The sequence below is a fragment of the Mandrillus leucophaeus genome, unplaced genomic scaffold (genome assembly GCF_000951045.1).
Source record: "Mandrillus leucophaeus isolate KB7577 unplaced genomic scaffold, Mleu.le_1.0 Scaffold72, whole genome shotgun sequence".
In the NCBI taxonomy this organism is placed as follows: domain Eukaryota; kingdom Metazoa; phylum Chordata; class Mammalia; order Primates; family Cercopithecidae; genus Mandrillus; species Mandrillus leucophaeus.
The window spans coordinates 4,766,235-4,791,718 of record NW_012107808.1 but is presented as its reverse complement, the minus strand read 5'-3'; the positions used below and the strand labels follow the sequence as shown (position 1 = coordinate 4,791,718).

Sequence of the window (25,484 nt, the reverse complement as noted above, 5' to 3'; positions counted from 1 at the left end):
TTTTTTGGAGGCAGAGTCTTGCTCTCTTGCCCAGGCCGGAGTGCAGTGGCACCATCCCAGCTCACTGCAACCTCTGCCTTCCGGGTTCAAGCAATTCTCCTACCTCAGCCTCCCAAAGTAGCTGGGATTACAGGCATATGCCACCACCCCCAGCTAATTTTTGTATATTTTGTTAGTAGAGACGGATTTTTACCATGTTGGCCAGGCTGGTCTCAAACTCCTGACCTAAAGTGATCTGCCCACTTCAGCCTCCCAAAGTGCTGGGATTACAGGTTTGAGCCACTGCCCCCGGCCTATAAACTAAACTTTATTGTAGGTATGTATGTATAGAAAAAAAACCCCAGTATATGTCAGATTTAGTACCATCTGGTTTCAGGCATCCACTAGGAGTCTTGAAGTGTATTCCCCGAAGATAAGGGGTACTGCTTGTTATCAGTTCACCAAGTGATGGGCATTTGGGTTCTTTCCAGCTTTTGGCTATTGTGGATAAAGCTTCCATGAACATTTGACTACAAGTCTTTGTGTAGGTAGACACATTTTATATTTTGACTTTGGGAAATACCTGGGAGTGTGATTGCCATGTTGTGTGCTAAGTGTATGTTTAGCTTTCTAAAATGCTGCCATCCTATTTTCCAAAGTAGCTGCATCATTTTTCATTTCTACTAACAACGTATGAGAGTATCATTTTTCATTTCCACTAACAAAGTTTGAGAGTTCCAGTTCCTTCACATCCTCATCAGTGCTTGGCATTATCAGCCATTTTACTGGGTGTGTAATGGAATCTTACTGTGGTTTAATTTACATTTCCCTGGTAACTAATGAAACCAGAATCTTGGCCGTTGTATGTCTTCTTTGATGGATGTGTCTATACTTGTACCACGTAAGTTGGTTTTTAGATCATAAAATGCATCATGAGAGTAGAGATTCTAATGAGTATTGAATGTCTCTTACCTGAAGGGCTGTTCAGGAGAAATGGACTATTTAAATAGCAATAATCTGAAACAAGATTCTGAAAGATGTGCTCTGTGGAATAATATTGCACATATTCCTAGAAGCTGGGATAAATCATTCACACAGAAAAAATTGGAAGGATCCAGCAATTTACTTAAATTCTCCTATGGAATTTTAAAAAGATGGCCTCATACTGCCTTGTTACTATGGAATGATTGACTTGATGTAAATGCACACTGCAGCTTAATGAAGTAGCCTCTGTGGTTCTGTGTGTCCTTGCTGTGGATTCGGCAGATGGTGGTGTTAGAGATGATGGAGTTCAAGCCCCCTGGCTTTACAGAGGTGAAGGGAGGTGCCCGAGATGATGAAGGGAGTCGGGGGTGGAGCTGATGCCGGCACCGTGTGGTGCTCCAGAGGTTCTTCGGGGGTCTGCATGACCTGTCATGCTTTTATCTTTAAAATTTCCAACAGTTGTTAAAAAGTTTTCTAAGGAGATTTATACTCTAATGTTTGCATCTCATAGCAGGGAGGGGATCTCACCAAAACATTTTGAAGTCTTGGTAAGCATTGGGCTGAGGGGCACAAGATCATCTGATTTATTTGTATGCCTATTGGTAGGTAGCATGGCTAGGCATTGAGGGACTTCAGAACTGGAGTTTATAAGCAGGTAACAAACTACAGTTGCTCCAGTAGGATCTGGCTCTGTAGCTTAGTTGTTTTTAATACCCTGTTTTGATGAAGGAACCTGTGTAGACTTAAAGTCATAGAATGACCAGTGCATCACTATAGTTTCCCTAGTCATTGACATATTCGCAGGTTCAGACATTCATAAAAATGGCAGGAGAAAAACTGTACTAGGGTCCCCTCCAAAAAAAAAAAAAAAAAAAAGCAAGTAATTCTGGCAGCCCAATTAATTCATTTAATGAATATTTATTGAGTGCCAACCATGTGCCAGCTCTGGGGTGATGAAGATAAAAAATTAGCATGTCAGTGGGCGCCAGGATGTTAAAAGTCGGAGTTTAGCACGAGGGTGTATATGCGTGTGCTGCCTTCAGTTAAATGTCAGGCAAAAAGAAATCAGCGTTTAACATGCTGTGCCATGATGATGCTGTCCATGGGCTGAGCAGTCAGTGTATGTTTCAGATGCTTCTAGTCTAACATATCTGAGATAAGGACTGCAAGGAGATATTAGATGATGTTAGTGGTAGAGAGTTGAAACAAATTTCTTACTATTTCAAAGCTTTTGGATTTTGTTTTTAAAAAAGAATATGGCCATCTGTTTCTATTTACATGTGCAAATCAGAATTGTCTCTGTCTTGTGTAACTGGAAGAGTATCGAAATGAAAGTGCAGGCCACTGGCATCCAACTGCCAATTTCAAATGAATGAAAACAGCCTCAGTGTTCTCATTGATTCCGTTTTGGGGATGCAATGGTATGCATTTGAGCAATTTGTATTCCAGCAAGAGACCTTTTTAGTCCATCTCCTCTGTGCGACAGAGGAGTTGGGTTTTAAAAAAGCACTGACTGAGAGTCAGCATGACTGTCTCTTAGCCGCTTGTCCTGTCCATTCTCAGTCCTTGTTCCTCTCCATCCTGATTCTCCTGCTGCAGCCAAGGGCCGGGAGGGGCCAGCACAGCTGATGGACTCATTCCAAGCCCTTGGCTGGAGTGCCTCCTGCCTGCTAACGGCCTGTCACTTTCTTCAGGATGTGCCTGTGTCACCTGCTCCAGGGTGCCTTTCCCGAACAGCCTGTCTCAGGGCGTTTGGTAGAAAGTAAAGAGCAGCAGAGGATGGTTTCATTCATTCCATGTTCACGGAGCATTTACACGTGTCGGGCATTCCACTGGTGCTGGAGATTCAGAGATCAGAAGGCGTGGGCCCCCGTCCTGAAGGAGTGACAGTTTGTCCTTGTTCCTTAGGGTTCAGCTAATGAAAAGTCTCAATTGCCTTGGGAAATGTTAAGTCTGAAAGCAGTGACTGTTTTATAGTCGTCTCAAACAGTGGTAGGAAGGATATACCTACTTAGTAAGCATTATGGAATGATCATAGGTGCTCACAGCTTTTCCCTGCAAAATTAAGATAGCTTTATTTTCTTGGTTTGTTGTTTCTTAACTTTTTAACGGAGATTTCCTTGAACAAACTAATGAACCAGTACATAATGTCAGAAAGAACAGGCTAGGAGAATGTGAAAATGTGGTTGTTTTGTTTTGTTTTCGAGACAGAGTTTCTGTCTGTCATTCAGGCTGGAATGCAGTGGCACGATCTCCGTTCACTGCAACCTCCGTCTCCCAGGTTCAAGCGATTCTCCTGCCTCAGCCTCCCGAGTAGCTGGGAGTACAGGCTCACGCCACCACGCCCGGCTAATTTTTTTGTATTTTTGGTAGAGATGGGGGTTTCACTACGTTGGCCAGGCTGGTCTTGAATTCCTCCTGACCTCAAGTGATCCACCTGCCTTGGCCTCCAAAAGTGCTGGAATTACAGATGTGAACTACTGTGCCTGGCCTGAAAGTGGTTTTTAAGCAAAAAAAGAGAATACAAAGGTGGCATTTTGGTTTATCCTTGCCTATGTGGCCTTGGAAAAATACCTTTGTGAATCTTACTTTCCGTATTGTTGTGGTAATATTGCCTGTGTTACCCACTGCCCAGGTTGGAGAGTCATGAGCCATAATCTGCGTGGAAGCACTTTGTTTTAGAGGTGCTATGCGGTTGGAAGCCTGTTATTACTGCTACCCCCATGACCAGTGCTGGAATCATCACATTTGTACCCTGACTTTTGGGTAGGATATACTGACATACACATTTCATTTCTTTCCATCTATTTTGAGAAATCTAAGCCAGGGAAATGCAGTGGAATTCCTCATTAAAAATTACTTTTGGCCACGTGTGGTGGCTCACTCCTGGCTGGGTGACAGAGCGATACTTTGTCTCAAAAAAAAAAAAAAGAATTACTTTCTATGATTACCAGCCATTTGTAAAGTTGAAATAAATGCTATTCACAGTATTGATAGTAATCAGTAGTTTTTTTGTTTTTTTGAGACTTTTGGTCAGGAGTCTTACTTTCCTTTAGAAAATTAATCCATTACCTCACATATGTTTGAATGTCATTGTAAGATTTCCTTCTTGGAAAGATTAACTAAAATGCAAGCTATTTTAAAGGTGGTACTTTCATAGAATTCTGTATCTAGAAGCTCAGAGGAGAAATGGTTCATCTAAGGCCCCAATTCGAGTAGGTGACAGTCTCCATGGTGCCCCTGCTGCCGTACTCATCTTCTCATTTTGCCCAATGCATGATTTTCAGTCCCCACAACAAATGCAAACCTTCCCGGGTCCTGGGGCGGGGTGGCTTGAGTGAGCCAAGCCCCGGGAAGCTGCTGACTCTCTTGTGGCAACTTCTTTAGGTCTCTTGAGAAACAGTAAATATTCCACAGATCAGCTTCAGAGCAGACAGCATTCTGGCTGAGAAACAGACGATCTTCACTTTTACTTATGTTTCTCTCTCTCTCTCTCCTCTTCTCTTCTCAAACTAAACATAGCAGCATTACATGCAGTCTTTGCTTTTAGGACTCAGCATTTTGGAGTGCGTATGTCCATGCTCCTGATTACAGACTGGGGTCTGTAGCCCTCCAGTGATATTCCTGGGCTTGCAGCCAGAAACTGGCTGTGCGGGGCCAGACCAGGACCCTGGGCCTGCTCTTCGGCCTTTCTCTGTGGTGTCTGCAGGCCTGACTGCCCCCTTAGCAGGGAAGGGAATTGCTCTGGGCCATGGTCCAGCCCGTGGGCCGGAGGTTCAGCCTCTTCCCCTTACTTGCTGCTGTGCAGGGAGCCCTTCCCCTCGCTTCCCCTCTTGTTCTGTTAGCTGGGGTTTCAGATTTTCTTTGGATGGAAAACGAACAAAGAAAGTAAAACTAATGGGCTGAAGCCCTTCCTTGGGGAGAAACATTCGTCCCTCAATGCTGAAAATAAATGGCCCTTGCTGACCTTAGCAGCACAGCCAAGGGCCATCCCTGCCTGTTGCTGCACTTCCCGTCCCTTCCGCGCCATCCTGCAGTGACAGGGACCCTGCCCTTCCTTGCCTCTGCTCCCGCTTCCTGCACCATGCTCTCCTGCCAGGCCGCCCAGGCTGGGGTGCCCCTCTTTCCAGGCTCCCACCTGTCAGCCTGGCTTGTACCTCTCAAGTCCTCCTCTTGTACTCCTGCTCCCTGGTAGGTGGATGCTATCAGAGGGCACAGTTTTCAGCCCCAAAGCTTAAGGAACAAAAATGAAAAGCACCATCTGCATCTCTTTGGCCCCCGCCTCTGTCCCCACCTTGCTCCTTGGGGCTCTCAGGCCCCCTGCCCCGAGGCTGGACCGCTGTTGGGAATGTGGCACTAGTGGGTGGACCACTTTCCATCGAGGGCAGCAGAACCCAGCCTTGTGTGTGTGTTTTAGCGCAGAGATCTTCAGATGAACTCATCTGAGGCCGACAGGCAAAGTAGCCCTGCACATTTGGGGCCAGGGATGGGGGCCGAAGCTAAATGTCCCCCACGTCTTCTCGGCTCCCTTGCACCCTGATGAGCCCCTGGAGGGTCCTGCATAGTCCTTGGGCTAAGTGGAGTAGAGTATGGAACCCAGGTCTGAAATTGGGAATGGCTGTTCAGTGTCTGCCCATTGCCTCCTCCCCTACCTGGGAAACTCTGTGGTTGAGGAACTCCACTTACAAGGCCCCCCAGGCAGGCTGGTCTCCCCCAGAGTCAGGCACCAATCTGATGGCCCAATGGCTCTGCTATGGAGGTGTAGGGGGAAGGGTCCTCCACCAACCTGGGGACTCTCCAACTGTCAAGGCAACAATCACAGTATTGAGTAGGTATTACTGCCCGCATTTTAAGGATATGAACACTAAGGCCCAGGCGATCAAGTAATTTGTGTGTGGAGATGTGGGAATGAAAGTTATGGTCTTCATCTGTAGCAGTGACTCCTGCAATAAGCCTGGGTCACGAGGATGAAGCAGGATCCAGAATCTGCTGCCGGGGACGGGAATGATGCCTGGCTAGTCCCTGTGCACCTTCGGGCCCTCCCCCAGTTCATTCCCCCTCTCCCATCACCACACTGATTGGATTGTAGAAAAATGAAAGGTTCATGCCTAGAGATGACTGATTTTGGGGTCGGAGCTGGGGGTGGAGCGGGGCCCATGACCTCTGTGTGGGGAGAAGCTGGAGAGGGGCACGGGGCTGGCCAGGCTCTAAAAGGCACATGACCTTGTTTGCATCGTCACACCCCTTTTTTAGAAAACAATCTCTGCTGCATACAGTGGTTGGCTTTGTGCAGGGCCCCAGCAAGCCTGGTGGTTCCTTCCTGCCTTTCTTCTCCCTTCCCCATTCTGGGTTTTTCTCCTCCCTGCTTCCCATTCTACCGTAGGGGAATGGGGTCAGGTCTTTTGGATGGGAAACAGGAACTGAGAAGTGAAAGATGGAGAAATGAAAGGCTAAAGATAGCAGGGTTTTAATTTTCCCTCTGAAAAGCCCAGGAAGAGCCCCGGATTGTGTAACCTGGACACATGCAAATGATGACCCTGCCCCTACCCTATCAGCTTCTCCGCCACCCTGGCCCTTCAGAAGATTCTGAAACAAGGAATTGGTTACCCAGGGTGGTCGGGGGGCTGTGTCTGTGGCCCTGGTGAACTTTAGATGGTTGTGCCATGGTGAACTTTAGATGCTAGTGTGCCTGGGGGCCGTGTGACAGGCCCTTGGGGTGGCAGGAGCCGGCTTGGCTGGAGAGAGCAGCTGGCAGCTTTCTTGGTGAAGGTGTGGACAGCACTCTTGGTGTGGAAGTAGCAGCCCCCTTGCCCGTCGCTGGGCTGGGGTTAGTTGAACAGGGTTTAGAGAAAGCAGGGGTAATGCCGGGTGGTTATTTTCCCCAAACGTTAGAGAAAGCCAGCGCTTCTGGCTTTGGAAGCGAGGCCGTTGGGAAGCGGGAGGGGGAGCACAGCTCTGGAAGCTGCCTTCTGTCCTCCCTCTGTTGGCTGGAGCTCTCCCAGCCTTTCATCGGTTCAAAGCCAAGCACATGACTTTGGGCGAGTCACTTAAACTCTTTGAGTCAGTTTCTTCTCCTTTAAGCTGGAGAAAGAGGTGGTGATTTCACAAGTGGTTGTAAATATTGCAGTAAAGATAATGGAAGTAAAAGTGCTCTGTGGAGTGTAAACTGCTGTATGGTAGTTGGAGTTGGGCCCTAGGTGTGATTTTAGACTACACACCTACTGCTGCCTTGGTAACTTAAAAGTATTTCTCTCAAATGCTGGTGAGCTGAGCTGAGTGGCACAGTAGGCCTTTCTTTCCCTGGGAGCACTTTGGGAGCTTTGGAGGTCATCCAGTGCTGCCCCCAGCTTTAACAGTGTGGCCGAGTGTAGGGGGAGGGGGCAGAGTTCCACCTGGCTGGACTGCCACATGCAGGGGAGAGGCCCTGCTGGCGGTGTCCCAGGTGGGAGAGGGGCAGACCTGGGGTTACCTCAGTTAGGGTAGGTGAGGAGGGAATGGGTGGACACCCTGGTGGCCACTTCTACTCACCCCTGCACTTAAGACCTGGACTTTCATGCCCTGCTCCTTTAACCCTCAGTGTTCAAGAGAGGCCAGTTTCACCCAACCATTTGCCACGTGCCCCTCCCCATGGAGTCAGAGAGAAACACGTGAGCACACCAGGAAAAGTTTTGAAAAACAATGTTTTTCAAGACAGGTTGTTGCTACATTGCCCAGGCTGGACTCAAACTCCTGGGCTCAAGCGGTCCTCCTGCCTCAGCCTCCTCAGTGGCTGGGAATTATAGGCACATGCCATCATGCCTGGATGAAATTTTGAAAAATTTAAATGTTGATGGAAAAAAATGTATTAGTGGAAATGAAAGGCTGGTATGAGCTGTAAAGTCTTTTTGTTCTTAGAGATTTATTCTCATTCTAACCATTATCAGACCTGAAAAGTATTTGTCATAATGATTGAGATGGTCCTGGGGTAACAGCGTCTTCTTAACGACCACTTTAATTGGCATAGTTTACACCTAACCTCTCTGAGAACCAGAGGACGCTGGTAATCACTATTAGATATCGAGTGCCGACTGTATGGCAGACACATAAGCATTGGCGATCTTATCCTTCACCTATGGGATTTATAGGTGAAGAAACAGAAGTCAGTGAGGTGGAGTCGTTTTTTGGAGGTCATGCGGCTAGTAATTGGAGCCTGGTTTAGAACCAAGTCAGTCTCATTCCAGAATCCAGAACCAGTGATTTATAACTGATGCACTTGTTTCCAAAGGGATCGAGCACTGGGTTTTCTCATTTTTAATGCATCTATTCCTTAAAGCCTCTGTTCACAGTCACAAGCTGTGTTTATTAAAAGAGCACAGCACACAAATGTGACTACTGGTGGACAGCAGTGGGGGCACAGTTGGATGGCAGAGCCCGGCATGCCGACTGGGGCAGAAGCCCCAGGACACGGTGTGATGATGGCGTCTCCAGGCTGACCTCTGTGGCCTCAGGAAGCAAAGTCCTCGGTCTCCTTCACACGGGGTTCAGCAAGAAAACTCGGCTATCTCACGTCTCCTGTCCCCTGTTTATTTGACTAAAGTGAAGTTCATGTGGCTCGAGCCTCGTTTCCTGGGGAAATCAGCCTGGCTTAGGATTCCATTGTCTTCTGGGACTGGGAAGATGTGGAAGGCTGACCTCACGCCCAGCTGAAGGTCGCCTTCCCAGACTCTGAGCTCTGCTGCCTTCTGCATCTCCAAGGCTGGAGGGCCTGGCCCAGGCGGTGACTGCATGCTGGCTTTCCACTGTCTCGGTGTCCCCGCTGCCCATCAGTAGTGTGCTCAGCACCTTCTGGTGTCATGTCCCCCCTGGTTTGTGATTCTTCTCCTGAGCTAGCCCATTTTCTACCTTGAGTCTGCTCTCCTGCCATTCCCAGGGGCCACAGCTCAGTAATGTGGGTGTCAGGGGACCCCAGACCAGGCCCCCTTGTGCCACTGTGGCTCTCCCCGGAGCAGGGCACCAGGCTGGCTGGGGGCCCTTCCCAGAGCCACCCCACGCTGCTGGGTCTCTGCTGCTGCTGTGCAGTGGTGATCTTGCCAAAATGTGGCTTTTCCTTTCTCCCCCAGAGCTCCCAGAGACTTTGCTTCCCCCTAAATAAAAGTCAGGATGTGAAGCCTTTTGACAGAATTGGAGTTCACTGTCATCTGTTTCCGTTTCTCTAAGATAGGGATCCTGGCAAAGCCCATGAAAGCCACGGGGCGCTCCCACCGAAGCCTCCGAGGCACAGACCTCCTGGGAGTGCCTCCGGGCACTGCTTCCTTAAACTTCAGGAGACTGCAGCCTGTCCTTGTTCATGTGTCGTTTTTTCATAGTGTGTGTGGGTTTAGAGCTACATGGGTTCTTTTCTCACTTATCTGTTCATACCGCATCACACCGTCCACTTCAGGCAGTTGACGGCCGTCTGAAAGTCATCAGCTGAGGGCACAGTTACCCTGGCTCTTCTATAATAGGTTAGGCTTTTTTTTCTTCCATTTTTTCCCCCTTTTAAAAGTACTGCTGGAAGACCAGGTATGGTGTCTCACACTTGTAATCTCAGCACTTTAGGAGGCCGAAGTGGGCAGATCAGTTTAGGTCAGGAGTTCAAGACCAGTCTGGCCAACCGGAGGAAACCTCATCTTTACTAAAAATACAAAAATTAACAAGTTATGGTGGTGTGCACCTGTAGTCCCAGCTCTTCAGGAGGCTGAGGTGGGAGGATCACTTGAGCCTTGGAAGGAGAGATTGCAGTGAGCCAAGATCACACCACTGCACTCCAGCCTGGGCGCTACAGTGAGACCCTGTCTCAAAAAAAAAAAAAAAAAACTAAACACAAGTACTGCTGGAGCTTCTTTGCAGAAACCACTTGTGGGGAAAGGAGGGAGACATATTTTAGTATTTGATCTTGGGAAAAGGTTTTGCTTCTGTGGGCATGTCTTCCAGAGACTGGGGGACCCGTGCTGGCGTCACCACTGTCCCCTTCCCCATCAGGAACCTTCCTTCCTTGGATGGTATTTCCAGTGTGTCTGGGCCTCTGCTGTTCTCATTATGAGTCCCCAGCTCTGACGGCCACTGTGGCCGATGCACAGAGCATTGGAGACAGTGATTCAGCCTAGCAGGCTGCATTCATGTGCTACTCCTCTGTACACCCAGAGCTGTCTCCTCACTTATCATTTATTAATCTTTCCCATGCAAGTCATACGTGAATATGTCCTTGTGGTAAAGTTTTCAGGTGGTAGCAAAAACTCAGTCTCTGTCACCGTCCTCTCTCCTCGTCTAGGTACGCTCTGTAACTGAGTCCTTTGCCCATTCCAGAGTTTTTTCCTCCCTGTGTACCATTGGCCCTCTGCACCTGTGGGTTTTGCATCCTCATGTTCAGTCACATAGGGTCTAAAGGGAAAAATATTCAAGAAAAAATATCCAATGAAAACTAATACAACAATTTAAAAAATACAAATTGTGGCCAGACGCAGTGCCTTATGCCTCTAATCCTAGCACTTTGGGAGGCTGAGACAGGAGGATCACTTGAGCCCAGGAGTTTGAGACCAGCATGGGCCACATAGGGACTTGTCTTTACAAAAAATTTGAAAATTAGCTGGGTGTGGTGGCCTGTGCCTGTGCTCCCAGCTACTCAGGAGGCTGAGGCAAGAGGATCACTTGAGCCCAGGAGGTGGAGGCTGCAGTGAACCGTGGTCACACCACTGCACTCCAGCCTGGGGGACAGAGTGAGATCCTATTTCAAAAAAATAAATAATGAAAAATACAAAATTTTAAAAATACAGCGTAACAACTATTTACATAGTATTTACATTGCATTAGATGTAAGTAATCTAGAGATGATTTAAAGCACGTGGGAGGATGTGTGTAGGTTACGTGCAAATATGACAACATTCTACATTATGGAATTGAGCATCCTTGGAATTCAAGGGAATCCTGGAATTAATCCCCCATGGAGACCGAGGGACTACAGTTTTGGGTATTTTTGTTTTCTTTATTGTTTAATCTGTCCCTTTGACACATTTTTGTGCTCAAAGAACTCCTCAATACCCTGCTTGATGGGAGAAGAGAAAAAGGTAACAAAGTGTAGGATATTGAAGTACTTTTCATTTTCTTTAATTAAAAGTAATAACCAAATAATGTATTCATTGTTAATGATAGTTTAAAAGTGAAGAAACAAAAAATTCCTCCAACTTTTCCTAAGACAACAATGATTATTTTCTTTCTGTATCTTTATATATCACTTGTCTGTCCTCTTTTATAACAGTTTTTTTTTTCTTTTGCTTTTACAGTTTGTGTGTGTGTATGTGTAATGGATTTAATAAACAAGCTTGTGATTTTCATTTATTTATTTATTTTTTTGAAATGGAGTTTCACTCTTGTTGCCCAAGCTGGAGTGCAATGGCACGATCTCAGCTCACCGCAACCTCTGCCTCCCCAGTTCAAGTGATTCTCCTGCCTCAGCCTTCCAAGTAGCTGGGCTTACAGGCACACACCACCACGCCCAGCTAATTTTTTGTATTTTTAGTACAGATGGGGTTTCACCATGTTAGCCAGGCTAGTCTCGAACTCCTGACCTTAAGTGATCGGCCTGCCTCGGCCTCCCAGAGTGTTGGGATGGCAGGTGTGAACCTCCATGCCTGGCCCATAAGCTTGTAATGTTCTACTTCTGGAGATGGAATTTTTCCAAAAACGATTGCCTTTTTATTTTATTTTATTTTGTTGTTATTATTATTTTTGACACAGGATCTCACTCTGTTGCCCAGGCTAGAGTTCAGTGGCACGATCATAGCTCACTGCAGCCTGGACTTCCCAGACTCGAGTGATCCTCCTGCTTCAGCCTCACCAGTAACGGGGACCACAGGCACCTACCACCACACCCAGCTAATTTTTGTACTTTTTGTAGAGATGGGGTCTCACTGTGTTGCCTAGGCCTGTCTCAAATGCTTAGGCTCAAGTAGTCTGCCTACCTCAGCCTTCCAAAGTGTTAGGGTTACAGGCATGAGCCACCGCGCCAGGCTGCCTCTGCAGAGCCGCTTTACTTGTGTTTTGTCGTCAGTACTGTTCCTGTGCGGGTGATGGGTGGCTGCACATACACAGGCCAGCTTCCCTCCCTGCTGGGGGGCCGCAGGTCTGGGTGCACCTTGTTACCGAGGCTAGCCTTCCTCAGCAGAGGTGTGAACTCTGCCACCACCCGATTCTAGTCAAGATGGAGATGGAATCTGAGAAAGGAATCTAGGAGAAAAATGAAAGAAGTGTTTTCTTTTCTGTTTGCCTGCCCTCAAAGTTGCTACTTTAGGAGCTCAGAGAAACAGTTATTTGTAAGACCAGATTAAGTAGTTTAGTAAGATTGCCCAAAACCACCTCCCAGCATTCCTGGGAAGCACCTGATGCTGGGGAGAAAAGCCCCAGGCCTGAGCTGGCAGACCTGCATTCAGTTTTGCCTCTGTCTCTAGCTTCTCTCTGATGATTTAGAAACGGAACTGAGGGATTCCTAAGTCCCTTTTGCTTCCTGTGGTCAACCAACATGCTAGGCTAAGAAATTACCCCTGAAGTTCACTTTCATTTGGGCAACATTTTCTAGTTCTTTTGCCAACTCTAATTTCTTTTCTTTAAAAGATGCTTTAACTTTACTTGTATTCTTAATAATGTATCTTATATATACATACACATAGCATTTAAAACTTTTTTTCAATGAGATCTTTTTAAAAAATTCAACTTTTATTTTAGATCTGGGGGTACATGTGTAGGTTCGCTACGTGGGATATATTGCATGATGCTGAGTTTTGGGGCATGATTGATCCCATCATCCAGGTACTGAGCATAGTACCTGAGAGTTTTTCAACCCCTCTCCATATCTGTCCCCGCTCAAGTAGTCCCCAGTTTCTGTTGTTTGCTTCTTTAATGTCCCGAGTACTCAACATTTAGCTCCCACTTGTAAGTGAGAACATGCAGTATTTGTTTTTTGTTCCTGTGTTAATTTGCTTAGGATTATGGCCCGCAGCCATATCCATGTTGCTGCAAAGGACATGATTTCGTTCTTTTTCATGACTGCGTCGTATTCCATGGTGTATATGTACCACATTTTCTTTATCCGGTCCACTGTTGATGGGCACCTGGGTTGATTCCATGTCTTTGCTATTGATACAAATGGCATTTAAAGAATGATTATGAAGGCCACATGCAGTTTCTCACACCTATAATCCCAGCACTTTGGGAGGTCGAGGTGGGCGGATCACTTGAGGCCGGGAGTTTGAGACCAGCCTGGCCAACATGGTGAAACCCTGACTTTACTAAAAATACAAACATTAGCTGGGTGTAGTAGTGCATGCCTGTAGTCCCAGCTACTCAGGATGCCTGTAGTCCCAGCTACTCAGGAGACTGAGGCATGAGAATCGCTTGAACCCAGGAGGCGGAGGTTGCAGTGAACCAAGAATGCACCACGGTACTCCAGCCTGAGCAACAGATCAAGACTTTGTCTCAAAAAAAAAAAAAAAAAAAAAAGATTATGAAGCCTGGTTTTGGCCAGCACTCCAAGCGCGCCCTCAGGCCTGTCCCGTCGTAACGCCCTCAGAGGCTGCTGCTGCCCTGACTGCGACCCTCAGCTTGCCTCAGTTTGTAGTTTGCCAACAAGGTACATCCCTAAATGTAAACAATTTAGTTTTGCCTATTTTTGAAGTTTTTATACTGCTTGTATTCTTTTGCTCAACATTTTTGTCACATTCACTTACGTTCTGGGGTGAGTTTGTTCTCTTCCGTTGCTGTGTAGCATTCTGTTGTATGAATGTCCGTCATCAGTTTATTCATTTTACCATTGACGTTTTGGTTTATCCGTTAGGGGCTGTTTTGAGGAGTGTTAGGACAGCCTGTCCATGTCTTCTGTTGCAGATGTGTATTTACTCGGAGTAATTTTAATTTTTTAAGATGATACGAAAACGCTCCCTTCTCATTTGTCCTTAGGCACACACTTGCCTCAGCTGTGACTTAGCTCAGATGTCTGTTTGATCTTAATTCTCGGTGACACCTGCTATTCTTCAGGCCTGGCTTTATTCCCAGAAGGAGGGAGGTTCATTATTGCTCTGGCTTTAAACGGAGCCCACAGGTCACAGTGCAAGTCTGTGCTTCCCAAAAGGCTTCTGGAAATATTTGACACTGTCATTAATGCTCTGTGTTACTTTCTGAAGAGTTGAATGTGTGGTGAGACAGAGCTGCCATCTGAATGTCTGTCCGACTCTTCTTGGCAAAGCCACCCTTGGGGCACAGACCTGGGTGTGTTTTGTTTTGTGTTTTGTCTACTGTATTTCAGAAATGTCCCTTCTTCTCAGCCTGGCCTTTCGTCCGTGGAACAAGGGGAGAGAAGATGGGACAGGAGAGTGGAGCGTGCTGGGGCTGCCTGAGTGCTGCAGGCCTCTGCTCTCCCTAGGGCGGCATCTTTGAGTTTCAAGAAGGAAGCCAGCCCCTTCCCACCCTGCTGGTTCGCATTGAGAACTCAGGGTGCTGGGGACAAACCGGTGCTGTGCTGCCTGCAGTGTGGGCTCCCTGTCAGGGTTGGGAGGAGCGGGGTGCAGGGGCTGCTGGTGCTGTGGGAGAGGCATTTTATATGGATCATTGAGGCCAGGGGTCAGCAAACCTTTTCTGTAAGGGGCCAGATACAGTAAATGTTTTAGGTTTGGCAGACCTCAAGGCTGCTATGTAGGTACTTACCTAAGACAGGTGATAAATATCTACGAATTTTTTATTAATGAAATTCAAAATATAAAAATAATAATGGAGTACAATTTTTTTTGGTATTGCAGGTCTCCTAGGGGGAAGAGATGAATTATTTTGAGGGGTATAATATTTATCTTAATTAATTGGGGTTCAGTTGGTCTTTCCTGTGACCCTGTTACTGCGTTCATTGGGAATGTTCATCTGGAAACAGCCTTAGCTCACGGTTGGATAAAAGCTGGCCCGCAGGCCCCGTGTGCCCACCCTGAGCCAGGTCATCTCCTCAGATAGTGGGCTAGGCCCACACCATCCAGCCTGTGGTGACACAGGGTGGAGGCCCCATAGGGTTCTGTGGGGACCAAGAAGAGGTAGAGGAGTCCCCACATGGAGGTGGGTGGCCACGGGGTGATGTTGACGCGGAGCCCACAGAGGAACCATGGCCAGGGCCTCCGTGTGACCCCAGAGGTGCTGGCACCACCGTCAGGCGGTACAGTGGGGCCGACCAATGAAGGAAGAGAAGCATGGGGTTGGGGACATTCAGAGGCCACTGTGCTGCGTGAGTGGCTGTAGCTCTTGCAGAAGGTAGCAAGGCCTGAGGAACTGAATTTGAAATTTTAGTGAATCTTGACTGAAACATTCCTCTGTGGCTACCCTGTTGGATAGCACAGGTGTGGAAAATGAGTGAACAGCTTTGTGGTGGTCTCTCCTATGGTGGACTTTCCTTACCCGCACTGCGCGCCATCCTTACTGTCTCCACACACTGTCCCCGTCCCCTGTCCTGGCTCCGGCTCAGCTGAGCAACAGAGATTGGAAGAGGCCCCTCGGTAACTAGAGAGGAACCTATAGAAGAGTTTGGGAACGCCAAACAGATGCTTTAAAGTGGTTGAAAACAGTGGTTTTCCTTGGAAATATTTGGGACACATCCCCACCTCTTGTTTTTGTGATAAATTCACTCTGTAAAACTTGTTTGACAAACTGGAGGTCATCTTCCCCCTGGCCCCTGAGGATTAATGAGGTCTGGCCAGCCGGCAGCTGCAGTACAGGCCCTGCTCCGGTCTCGTGGTCCGTTCGGTTCTTGCCTTTGTTCGTGGTTTTTACACGTAAGTTCCCGTGAAAGTTGCTTTTTTCCCCACTCCAAGCTAGAGTGGAGTTTTCGTTTGGGGAGCATGGTAGTTGAGTGCCTGGGTCTGGTTAGAATTCTCAGCCTGGTGGGTAGACACCTTTACTTCCTGGAGACTCAAGCTTTGTTATTTTTTGTTACTCTAAGATTTCAGTATTTTTTTTTTAAGTTTTAATTATTGTGGGTACATAGTAGGTGTATATTTTTATGGGGTACATGAAATATTTTGATACAGGCATGCAGTGTGTAATAATCACATTAGGGTAAACGGGGCCTCCATCACCTCAAAGCATTTAGCCTTCTTTTGTGTTACATCTCAATTATACTCTTTTATTTTTAAATGTATGATAAATTATTATTGACTTCTGTCACCCTGTTTCTATCAAATACTAGATCTTATTCATTCTATCCACCTATATTTTTGTACCCATTTGCCATCCCCACTCCCACCCCAACTACCCTTCCCAGCCTCCGGTAACTGTCATACTCTCAGTCTCCATAAGTTCATTTGTTTTCGGGGTTTTTTTTATGGCTGTTTTCAGTTTATTGCATGAAGGAGTTACACTAGTCCAAGTTAAAAGCGGACCCCAAATGGTTACATCATACGAGCTGTGAGTTTTTTAGACTGGTGACAAGGAACAGAAAGGAAATTCTACTCATTGCAAGGAAATCCTTACTTAAGCTACAGTGAGCCGCAAGTGTTTAAACCCCATGAACCTTCAGCTGATCGTCCTCAGCCAGTCCAGGCTCTACGAGGAATTGGCATAATATGTGTTCTTGCGCTGGTCACCCTGTAGCTGAATTACTTCTCCATATTCTGGATGCTCAATTACAGTACCATTGCAGGCAAACTTCTTCTTAAACGCCTTCACTGGTTTCTTTTTGTTGTAATCATCAGCGATCCCTTGGACAATAGTAAGGGTCTTCCTGCCATTTCTCTGTTGAATTCTTATGTGGATATAATCCTCAGTGCCAGCAGGAAGCAGGTCGTCACCCTTACTTGCATCAGCAAAGGAGTTGAAAGTGGAAGTTCTGGATAGTGGACATACGACACGATTCCCTTTCCTCAATGGAAACGGTCTGCGGAAGGTGGCGGGCAGGGGGTACGGAACGTAGGGAAGCAAGGGGGCTCAAGGGGGAGGCTGCTGAGTCCTTGGCAGTGGCTCAGTGACTGGGGCTGTTTTAGTTTTTTTTTTTTTTAGCTCCCACAAATAAGTGAAAACATGGAGTGTTTGTCTTTCTGTACATGGTTTATTTCCCTTAACATAATAACCTCTATTTCCATCCACGTCATTGCAGATGACAGGATGTCATTCTTTTTTATGGCTGAATAGTACTCCATTGTGTATATGTGCCACATTTTCTTTATTCATTAATGTGTTAATGGACACTTAGATTGTTTCCAAATCGTGGCCATTGTGAATAGTGCTACAATAAACATGGGAGAGCAGGTATCTCCTTAGTATACTGATTTCCTTTCTTTTGGGTATGTAGACAGCAGTGGGATTGCTGGATCATATCATAGCTCTATTTTTAGTTTTTTGAGGAACCTCCATACTGTTCTCCATAGTGATTGTACTAATTTACATTCCCACCAATAGTGTACTGGTGTTCCCTTTTCTCCACATCCCCACAAGCATTTGTTATTGCCTGCCTTTTGCATGTAAACCGTTTTAACTGGGGTGAGATGATATCATTGTAGTTTTGATTTGCATTTCTTGGATGATCAGTGATGTTGAACACCTTTTTGTATGCCTGTTTGCCATTTGTATGTCTTCTTTGGAGATATGTCTATTTAGATCTTTTGCCCATTTTAAAATTGGACCATTAGATTTTTTTCCTGTAGAGTTCTTTGAGCTTCTTACATATTTTGGTTATTCTTTGTCAGATGGATAGTTTGCAAATATTTTCTCCCACTCTGTGGGTTGTCTTATCACTTTGTTGATTGTTTCCTTTGCTGTGTAGAAGCTTTTTAACTTGATACGATCCCATTTATCTATTTTTGCTTTGGTTGCCTGTGCTTGTGGGGCATTACTCAAGGAGTCTTTGCCCAGACCAGTGTCCTGCAGTTTCTCCATTTCTTATAGGAGTTTGATAGTTTGAGTTCATAGATTTAAGTATTTAATCCATTTTGATTTGATTTTTGTATATGGTGAAAGATAGAGGTCTAGTTTTATTCTTCTGAACATGGATATCCAGTTTTCCCAGCACAATTTATTGAAAAAATTGTCCTTTCCCCAGTGTACGTTTTTGGCACGTTTGTCAAAAATGAGTTCACTGCAAATGTAAGGATTTATTTCTGGGTTCTCTATTCCATTAGTCTATGTGTCTTGTTTCTATGCCAGTACCATACTGTTTTGGCTACTATAGCTCTATAATATAATTTGAAGTCAGGTAATGCGATTCCTCCAGTTCTGTTTTCTTTGCTTAGGATAGCTTTGGCTATTTTGGGTCTTTTGTGGTTCTGTATAAATCTTAGGGTTATTTTTTCTATTTCTGTGAAGAACAGCATTGGTATTTTGATGGAGATTGCATTGAATCAAATCACTCTGGGTAATATGGACATTTTAACAATATTGATTCTTCCAATTCAGAAATATGGAATATCTTTTCATTTTTTTGGTGTCCTCTTCAATTTCTTATATCATCGTTTTGTAGTTTTCACTATAGAGATCCTTTACTTCTTTGGTTAATTCCTAGGTATTTAATTTTATTTGTAGCTATAGTAAATGGGATTGTTTTCTTGATTGCTTTTTCAAATTGTTCGCTGTTGATATATAGAAATGCTACTAATTTTTGTATGTTGATTTTGTATCCTGCAACTTTACTGAATTTATTTATCAGTGTAACCACCCAACGGGTTCACCTTGCCCGCTGCTGCCTAGACAGAGCTGATTTATCAAGACAGGGGAATTGCAGTAGAGAAAGAGTAATTCATACAGAGCCAGCTATGCAGGAGACTGGAATTTTGTTATTATTCAAATCAGTCTCCTGGAGAATTTGGGGATCAGAGTTTTTAAGGATAATTTGATGCGTCAGGGCCAGTGAGTTGGGAGTGCTGATTGGTTGGGTCAGAGATGAACTCATAGGGAGTCAAAACTGTCCTTTTCGGCCGAGTGGTTCCTGGGTGGAGGCCATAGGACCAGATGAGCCAGTTTATCGATCTGGGTGGTATCAGCTGATCCATTGAATATAGGGTCTGCAAAATATCTCCAGCGCTGATCTTACGTTTTACAATAGTAATGTTATCCCCATGAGCTCAGAATCTTGCAGCCTCCAGCTGCATGACTCCTAAACCATAATTTTTAAACTTATGGCTAATTTATTAGTCCTGCAAAGGCTGTTCAGTCCCCAGGCAGGAAGAGGGATTTATTTTGGGAAAGGGCTATTGTTGTCTTTGTTTCAAAGCTAAACTGTAAACTAAATTCCTCCCAAAGCTAGTTCAGCCTAGGCCCAGGAATGAACAAGGACAGCTTGGAGGTTAGAAATAGGGTGGAGTCAGTGACGTCAGACCTCTTTCACTGTAATTATGTCAGTTATAATTTTTGCAAAGGTAGTTTCATCAGTTCTGATGGTTTTTTGATGGCGTCTTTAGGTTTTTCCAAATGTAAGATCACATCATCTGCAAACAAGGCTAGTTCAACTTCTTCCTTTCCAATTTGGAGGCCCTTTATTTCTTTCTCTTGTCTAATTGCTCTAGCAAGGACTTCTAGTGCTGTTTTTATATATAGTTGGCATAAGACGGTTTCTGGCACTCAATCTTTTTTTTTTTTTTGAGAGAGAGGCTCATATTGTCGCCCAAGCTGGAGTACAGTGGTGTGATCTCCGCTCACTGCAACATCCGTCCCTGAGGTTCAAGCGAGTCACCTGCCTCAGCCTCCTGAATAGCTGGGATTATGGGCGCACACCACCATGCCCAGCTAATTTTTGTATTTTTAGTAGAGACAGAGTTTTACCATGTTATCCAGGCTGGTCTGTGGAACTTCTGACCTCAAGTAATCCGGCCACCTCGGCCTGCCACAGTGCTGGGATTATAGGCACGAGCCACTGCGTCTGGCCTAACACTCAGTCTTAAACAGTCATTCTAGCTTCTCGTCCTGACCAAGTTTAATTTTAATTGTCTATAAATATGCACCATAATGAAGGGTGTGTTTCTGAATAGGGAGGTAATTGCTTTTCCTGCTTGCAATTTTAATTAAAAATTACCTCTTCCACCTGCCTCACCTGTTTAACAGATTGTAGAAAAGCAAGTTTATGCACTCGTCCCTGAGTTCAGGAAGCACTACTTCCTCTTCAGTAACAAAGGTACAAGATTCCATATGGTGACCTATTTTTTCAAGAGTTTTATGCAGTAAATGATCAGGGAGGGGTGTGTCCCATGACATAATATGAGAGGAAATTTGTCAGAGTTCAACTGTGTTATTAAGGTATGTTGCCTGTGATCAACCCTTTACATTGAAGTTTACCACTGCTTCCAGTCCCATGTTTTGTTTTTTCGTTTTGTTTTTTTTTTTTTTTAAAGAGACAGAGTCTGTCTGTCACCCAGGCTAGAGGGCAGTGGCGCAATCATGGTTCACTGCAGCCTCCAGCTTCTGGATTTAAGTGATCCTCCTTCCTCAGCCTGGGATTACAGGTGTGTGTTCCCATGCCCAGCTAACTTTTGTTTTTATTTTTTGTAGAGGCAGGGTGTCACTATGTTGGCCAGGCTCGTCTCAAGCTCCTGGCCTCAAACATTCTTCCCTCCTTGGCCTCTCAAAGTGCTGGTATTATAGTAGGTGTGAGCTACCGCATCCAGCTTAGTCCTTGTGTTTTTAGCACAGTTGACCCAAACTCCTGTAGACACAAGTTCACTCTATCATCAGTGGGAGTATCAGAGGCAGGAGGGCTGGAATCTGGTTGAGAGAGGCAGCACAGATCTCCCTGGCTGGCTTTTCCAGAACGGCTACTGCCCAGCTTATTCCCGAATGGCTTTTGAACCATGGGTTCCAGCCATTTCCCTCTTCTTTGCGTAGCCTCTCCCTGAATGCACTTCCGGCCTGCCCTGATCCATTACCCTCCCTGTGGCCTGAGTAACCTTCAAACACAGCTCTCCCCTATCCCCTCTGGGTAGCACTGTTGCCTGGCACTTGAGCCCCTGCCTTTTGGGCTCATCGTTCTTTCCTGAGCTGCTTCTTGAGTCCTGTTCTGTGGCAAGCTCTCTGGTAGGCACTAGGGATACAATGAACAAATATCAGTGACTGACCTTAGAGGAAAGCATTAAAAAAACTAAAAAGAGGTGGTACGATTAATTTTGTTGATATTTTCTGTAACCTAAGATGTCTACAATATTGTTTTAACATGGCACTTAGCCACATTTCAAGTACTGTGAAGACATGTGCTGGTAGCTGCTGTAGTGGACGGCGCAGGTCTAGAGGCAGAGCTGGACAAGTTCAAAAAGCAGTTCTGTGCATGTAGTAAGTCCTGGGCTCCTGTTTTCATTGTTAATTTGTGTTTCTCTAGGGGTTTATCTTTTGCAAGATTGTGAATTCCAAGAAGGCACAGGCATTGCCTTGTCCTGTTTTCCTCACCATTGTGTCAGTAATACCTTGCATGTAGAAGGTGATCACGCCATTTTATCCGATGAAATGCTAAGCACAGGGCATTATGGGAAAAGCTAAGATGAGAACCTGCCACCCTGTCGTGGAGGTGGGGAGGCATCAGAGTCCTTCTCAGGAGGAGGAGACCCCTCTGAACCAATGAGTCGGGTCAAGGATGATATTCTCAGGAGAGAGGAGTGTGTGCACGTGCTGGGAAGACAGCAGGTGGAGGGGGAGCCACAGGTAGCTCGTTATGATGGAAGCTTGGGGTACATGTGAAAGTGGGGGAGAATGTCAGGCGCTGATGCTGGAGAAGCAGGCAGAGCTCAGATGATCAGGTCTTTAAAGCTTGCTAAAGTTATTATTCTGAGAACACCAGGAAGCCTTGTGTAGTGCCTGGGCTGGGACCTGCCCCTCAAGCCTTCCTGTGTCGTCTTTTTTTTTTTTTTTTTTTTTTTTTGAGACATAGTCTCACTGTGTTGCCCAGGCTGGAGTGCAGTGGCACCATCTTGGCTCACTGCAACCGCCATCTCCCAGCTTCAAGCAGTTCTTTTGCCTCAGCCTCCTGAGTAGCTGGGATTACAGGCACCCACCACCACACCCGGCTAATTTTTGTATTTTTAGTAGAGACAGGGTTTCACCATGTTGGCTAGGCTGGTCTCGAACTCCTGACCTCAAGCGATCCGCCCGCCTCGACCTCTCAAAGTGTTGGAATTACAGGCGTGAGCCGCTGCGTGTGGCCTCTTTCTTCTTTATTCATGAGGTGTTTTCTCCCTTTACACTTCCTGGCCCATGGAAGATGCTTAGAATGGTGGCTGACTTCTATTGCTTCCAGAGAACCTGACAGGCTGGCATTGGTGTCTTCCACTGTCTGTGGGGAGGCTTAGAAAGAGGAGCGGCTTTTATTAATATTATGAGTGTGGATCAGATCCTGCTGTAGCCAATGGCAAAGCCTGGGCAGGCCCAGATTCTGCGAGAGTGCTAGGCTGCATGGTCCCAAATCAAGTGTGCTTTTCAAGAATGGCCTCTCACCTGGGATGGGGAACTTTGAGCTCTGAGGAGCACAGTGAGCTGGCACCTCTGTGTGTGAGAGCTGTGCTCTCTGACCTGTGGTCTAAGCTTCGGGACCTGGTGTTTCTGGCACAGCCCTGAGCACAACCTCAGTCTGCCCACTGGTGCTGGCTGAGCCTGGCCTGGGCCCTGCAAGTCTGTGGCTGGCAGATTGGGGAGGAAAAGTGATGAGACTGCATGAGAAAGAGAATTTAATTGTGATTTTCCTGAGTTATTTACCGTTTCCAAATCCCCTTTTATATCTTGAAGGAAGGTAGGAATGGATCAGAAATGACCTCTTGGGAAAATACGAGTTAACTCCATGTACAAAATCTCAACTCATCTTGTATCAGTGACTCTCTGCTCTTTAGTATGGCAGAAAGGAATGCCTTTTTTATTTAAATAAACATTTTTAGTTTTAGGTTCACAGCAAAAATGGATGGAAAATACAGAAACTTTCCAAATACCCCTGCCCCTTGACATGCATAGCCTTCTCCATTATTAACATCCTGCACTACAAGTGGTACGCTGGTGACCCTCAGTGAACTGACAAGGACACATCACTGTCACCTATATCTTTACTTCACATTAAGGCTCACTCTTGTACATTCCAAGGGCTTGGACAAATGTGTAATGACATGATTATAACTTCTCTTTGTATTGCAGCCACTCCGTCAAATGTCTGGTGCCTTGTGATCATTTTTCCATTTAAAATTGTCAGCCTAATCATGTCTGTTTTTAGCATCCAATAAAATTATCATCATGGCATTAGAACTAGGGCTTACGATTCTGCTATTGAAAACTGGTTCAAAAGGTGATTTCAGGAAGGCTGGAAGTCCAGAATCCATTGCTCTGAGGAGCTGTGCTGTGTTTCGGATGATAGGTCATTGCAGGTTTTTATGATCTAAACTCACTATGGGGTAATAATGGACACTCAATAGCAGTGGTTATTATGTGCCAGTAGCTGTAGGGCAGGGTGCTTCCTTTAGTTTTTATAGGATAGCCTGTGATTGGCATCACTATCCCAGTTCACAAACGTTCTCTCCCTCCAGTCACAAGTCACCCTTTGCTTTTCTATGTTGTTTAAGTGGATTAAAAGGACTTTTTACCCAGCATGTTGGGAGACTGAGGCAGGTAGATCACCTGAGGTCAGGAGTTTGAGACCAGCCTGTCTAACTTGGTGAACCCCGTCTCTATTAAAAATGCAAAAATTAGCTGGGCGTGGTGGCGTACCCCTGTAATCCCAGCTACTTGGGGGAGCTGAGGCAGGAGAATTGCTTGAACCCAGGAGGCAGAGGCTGCCGTAAGCCGGGATCGCGCCACTGCACTCTGGCCTGAGCGACAGAGCGAGACCCTGTCTCACAAAAAAAAAAAGAAAAAAGAAAAGAGGACTTCTTACCTTTGTATCTGTTGTGAAAGTCAAGGTGTAATTAAATTTCCAGGTGTGATTAGTCGTTGAACAAATACTGTTTGAGTGTCTCCTATGTGCTGGACATTGTGAGTGCCATAGACAACTGCCGTGTAGTAGCTGCTCTATAAATACTTGCTGAATATTATATATGTGAGTGCCTCTATCTAATTATTCAACCCTGCAAAGTGGGCATTGTTCCTGCTGGTTTCTGGAGAAGAAATCTGAGGCTTGGGAAGCAATAGGACCCGTCTTCTAACATAGCTTACAAGCTAATGATATTTGGATTTTTTAAAATCCAGAGTGGGGTTTTCTACACCTTGTTAGGGCTCTGGAGGGGGAAGGGGCGCAGGCACGGTGGGAGTCCCTGGCGGGCAGGCACATCCCGGAGCCTTGCTGGTAACCAGGGAGAACTGAGAGTTCGGCTGGGGTAACTCACTTCACTGCAGAGCGCGCCCAGCAGGTGCTGTGGGCAGGAGACAGCTCGCATGCTGTAGGAGGAGGAGTTGGTTTTCAGTAATTGCAACAAACTTCTGCTTAGTGCCATTTGGAAACCAGTCTTCTACACCACACTGAGGGCTTGTCTCCCAGAAACAGGTGCAGATGGACCTGGCAGAGGCAAGCAGGGCCTTCAGAGTGGCACTCAACGTGGTGCTTGCTGCTAGTGTGGTCTCAGCACAAACACGGTTTAATGACTGTATTCTCTACGTTTCAGGCTTTGGACGTGGACCGGATGGTTCTTTACAAAATGAAGAAATCCGTGAAAGCAATCAACAGCTCTGGGCTGGGTGAGTATGCATCCTTCCCTAGGGGTTTCTGTGTGGAAAACATGGCATGTGAAGTCCTGGTACCATAATATTGATGACCATTAACAAGTGAGCAGCCAGACTCCTTTTTCAGGGCGTGCAGATCACAAGTACGTTTTGTTTTGCCAGTCGTCTGATTCAGGTGTGGGATGTCATCCCCCGTGCTGTCTGTCCCACGTTGCGCTTCCTGTTTTCTGGAGCACGGTCCTGTGTGTACCCACTTTGTCAGCCTGGCTGATGGGGACCTGGATTCATTCCTGCCTCTGTCATTTGGGTTTTGCTGTTAATTGTGTCACAGTGCCCTTTCTGTTTCTCTCTCATCCAGTCTTGCCTTTTCTAGTGTAGGAAGAAAATGAATAAATAGACAAACATAAAGTAATATTTCATCTAGATTTACACATATATATATTTTAAACTCATGCAACTTTTGGCTTAAAGATGACAGGTAGGTCACCTGTGGCATATCTTCCCTTGTACAAATCCTACGAGTGATAGAAAATATTTTTTAAAAGCCGTTGAGTGACTATATAGTTTCATTCAGCAACAAGAAGGTGGCAGCCTTGGGGGACTAGAAACTGTGAGGAGTCCCTGAGAGACTGAAACGGGGCTGATGGGTTGCTCAGGGGAGCTTGCCCCCTGCTCAGGTACAGATGGAGTTTGGGTGACAGGGTGGGAGGAGGAGGGACCTGGGGTCTGCTCCCGTGGAAGTACTCAGGTCCCTTCATCTATACTGTGTCCCCTCACCCTCATGGTGTCTTTCTTTAGTGAAAGGGGTGATTGGAGCAGGAGGACAGGAAGTGCCTTAGATGGTCGTGGTGTCAGGAGGGAAGGGAACAACCTGGAAGTAC

General features: G+C 46.0%; 1 protein-coding gene and 1 pseudogene across 1 annotated transcript in view; one reads left to right on the top strand and one right to left on the bottom strand.

Annotated features, from left to right (window-relative positions):
- ASAP2 (ArfGAP with SH3 domain, ankyrin repeat and PH domain 2) overlaps nt 1–25,484 on the top strand; it is a 175,623-nt gene that overhangs the window by 18,233 nt on the left and 131,906 nt on the right. The window contains exon 2 of the mRNA XM_011965316.1: nt 24,546–24,618. Coding sequence (XP_011820706.1) covers nt 24,546–24,618 — 73 coding nt within the window. The remainder of the gene's footprint in view (nt 1–24,545; nt 24,619–25,484) is intronic.
- LOC105528534 lies at nt 16,332–16,967 on the bottom strand (annotated as a pseudogene).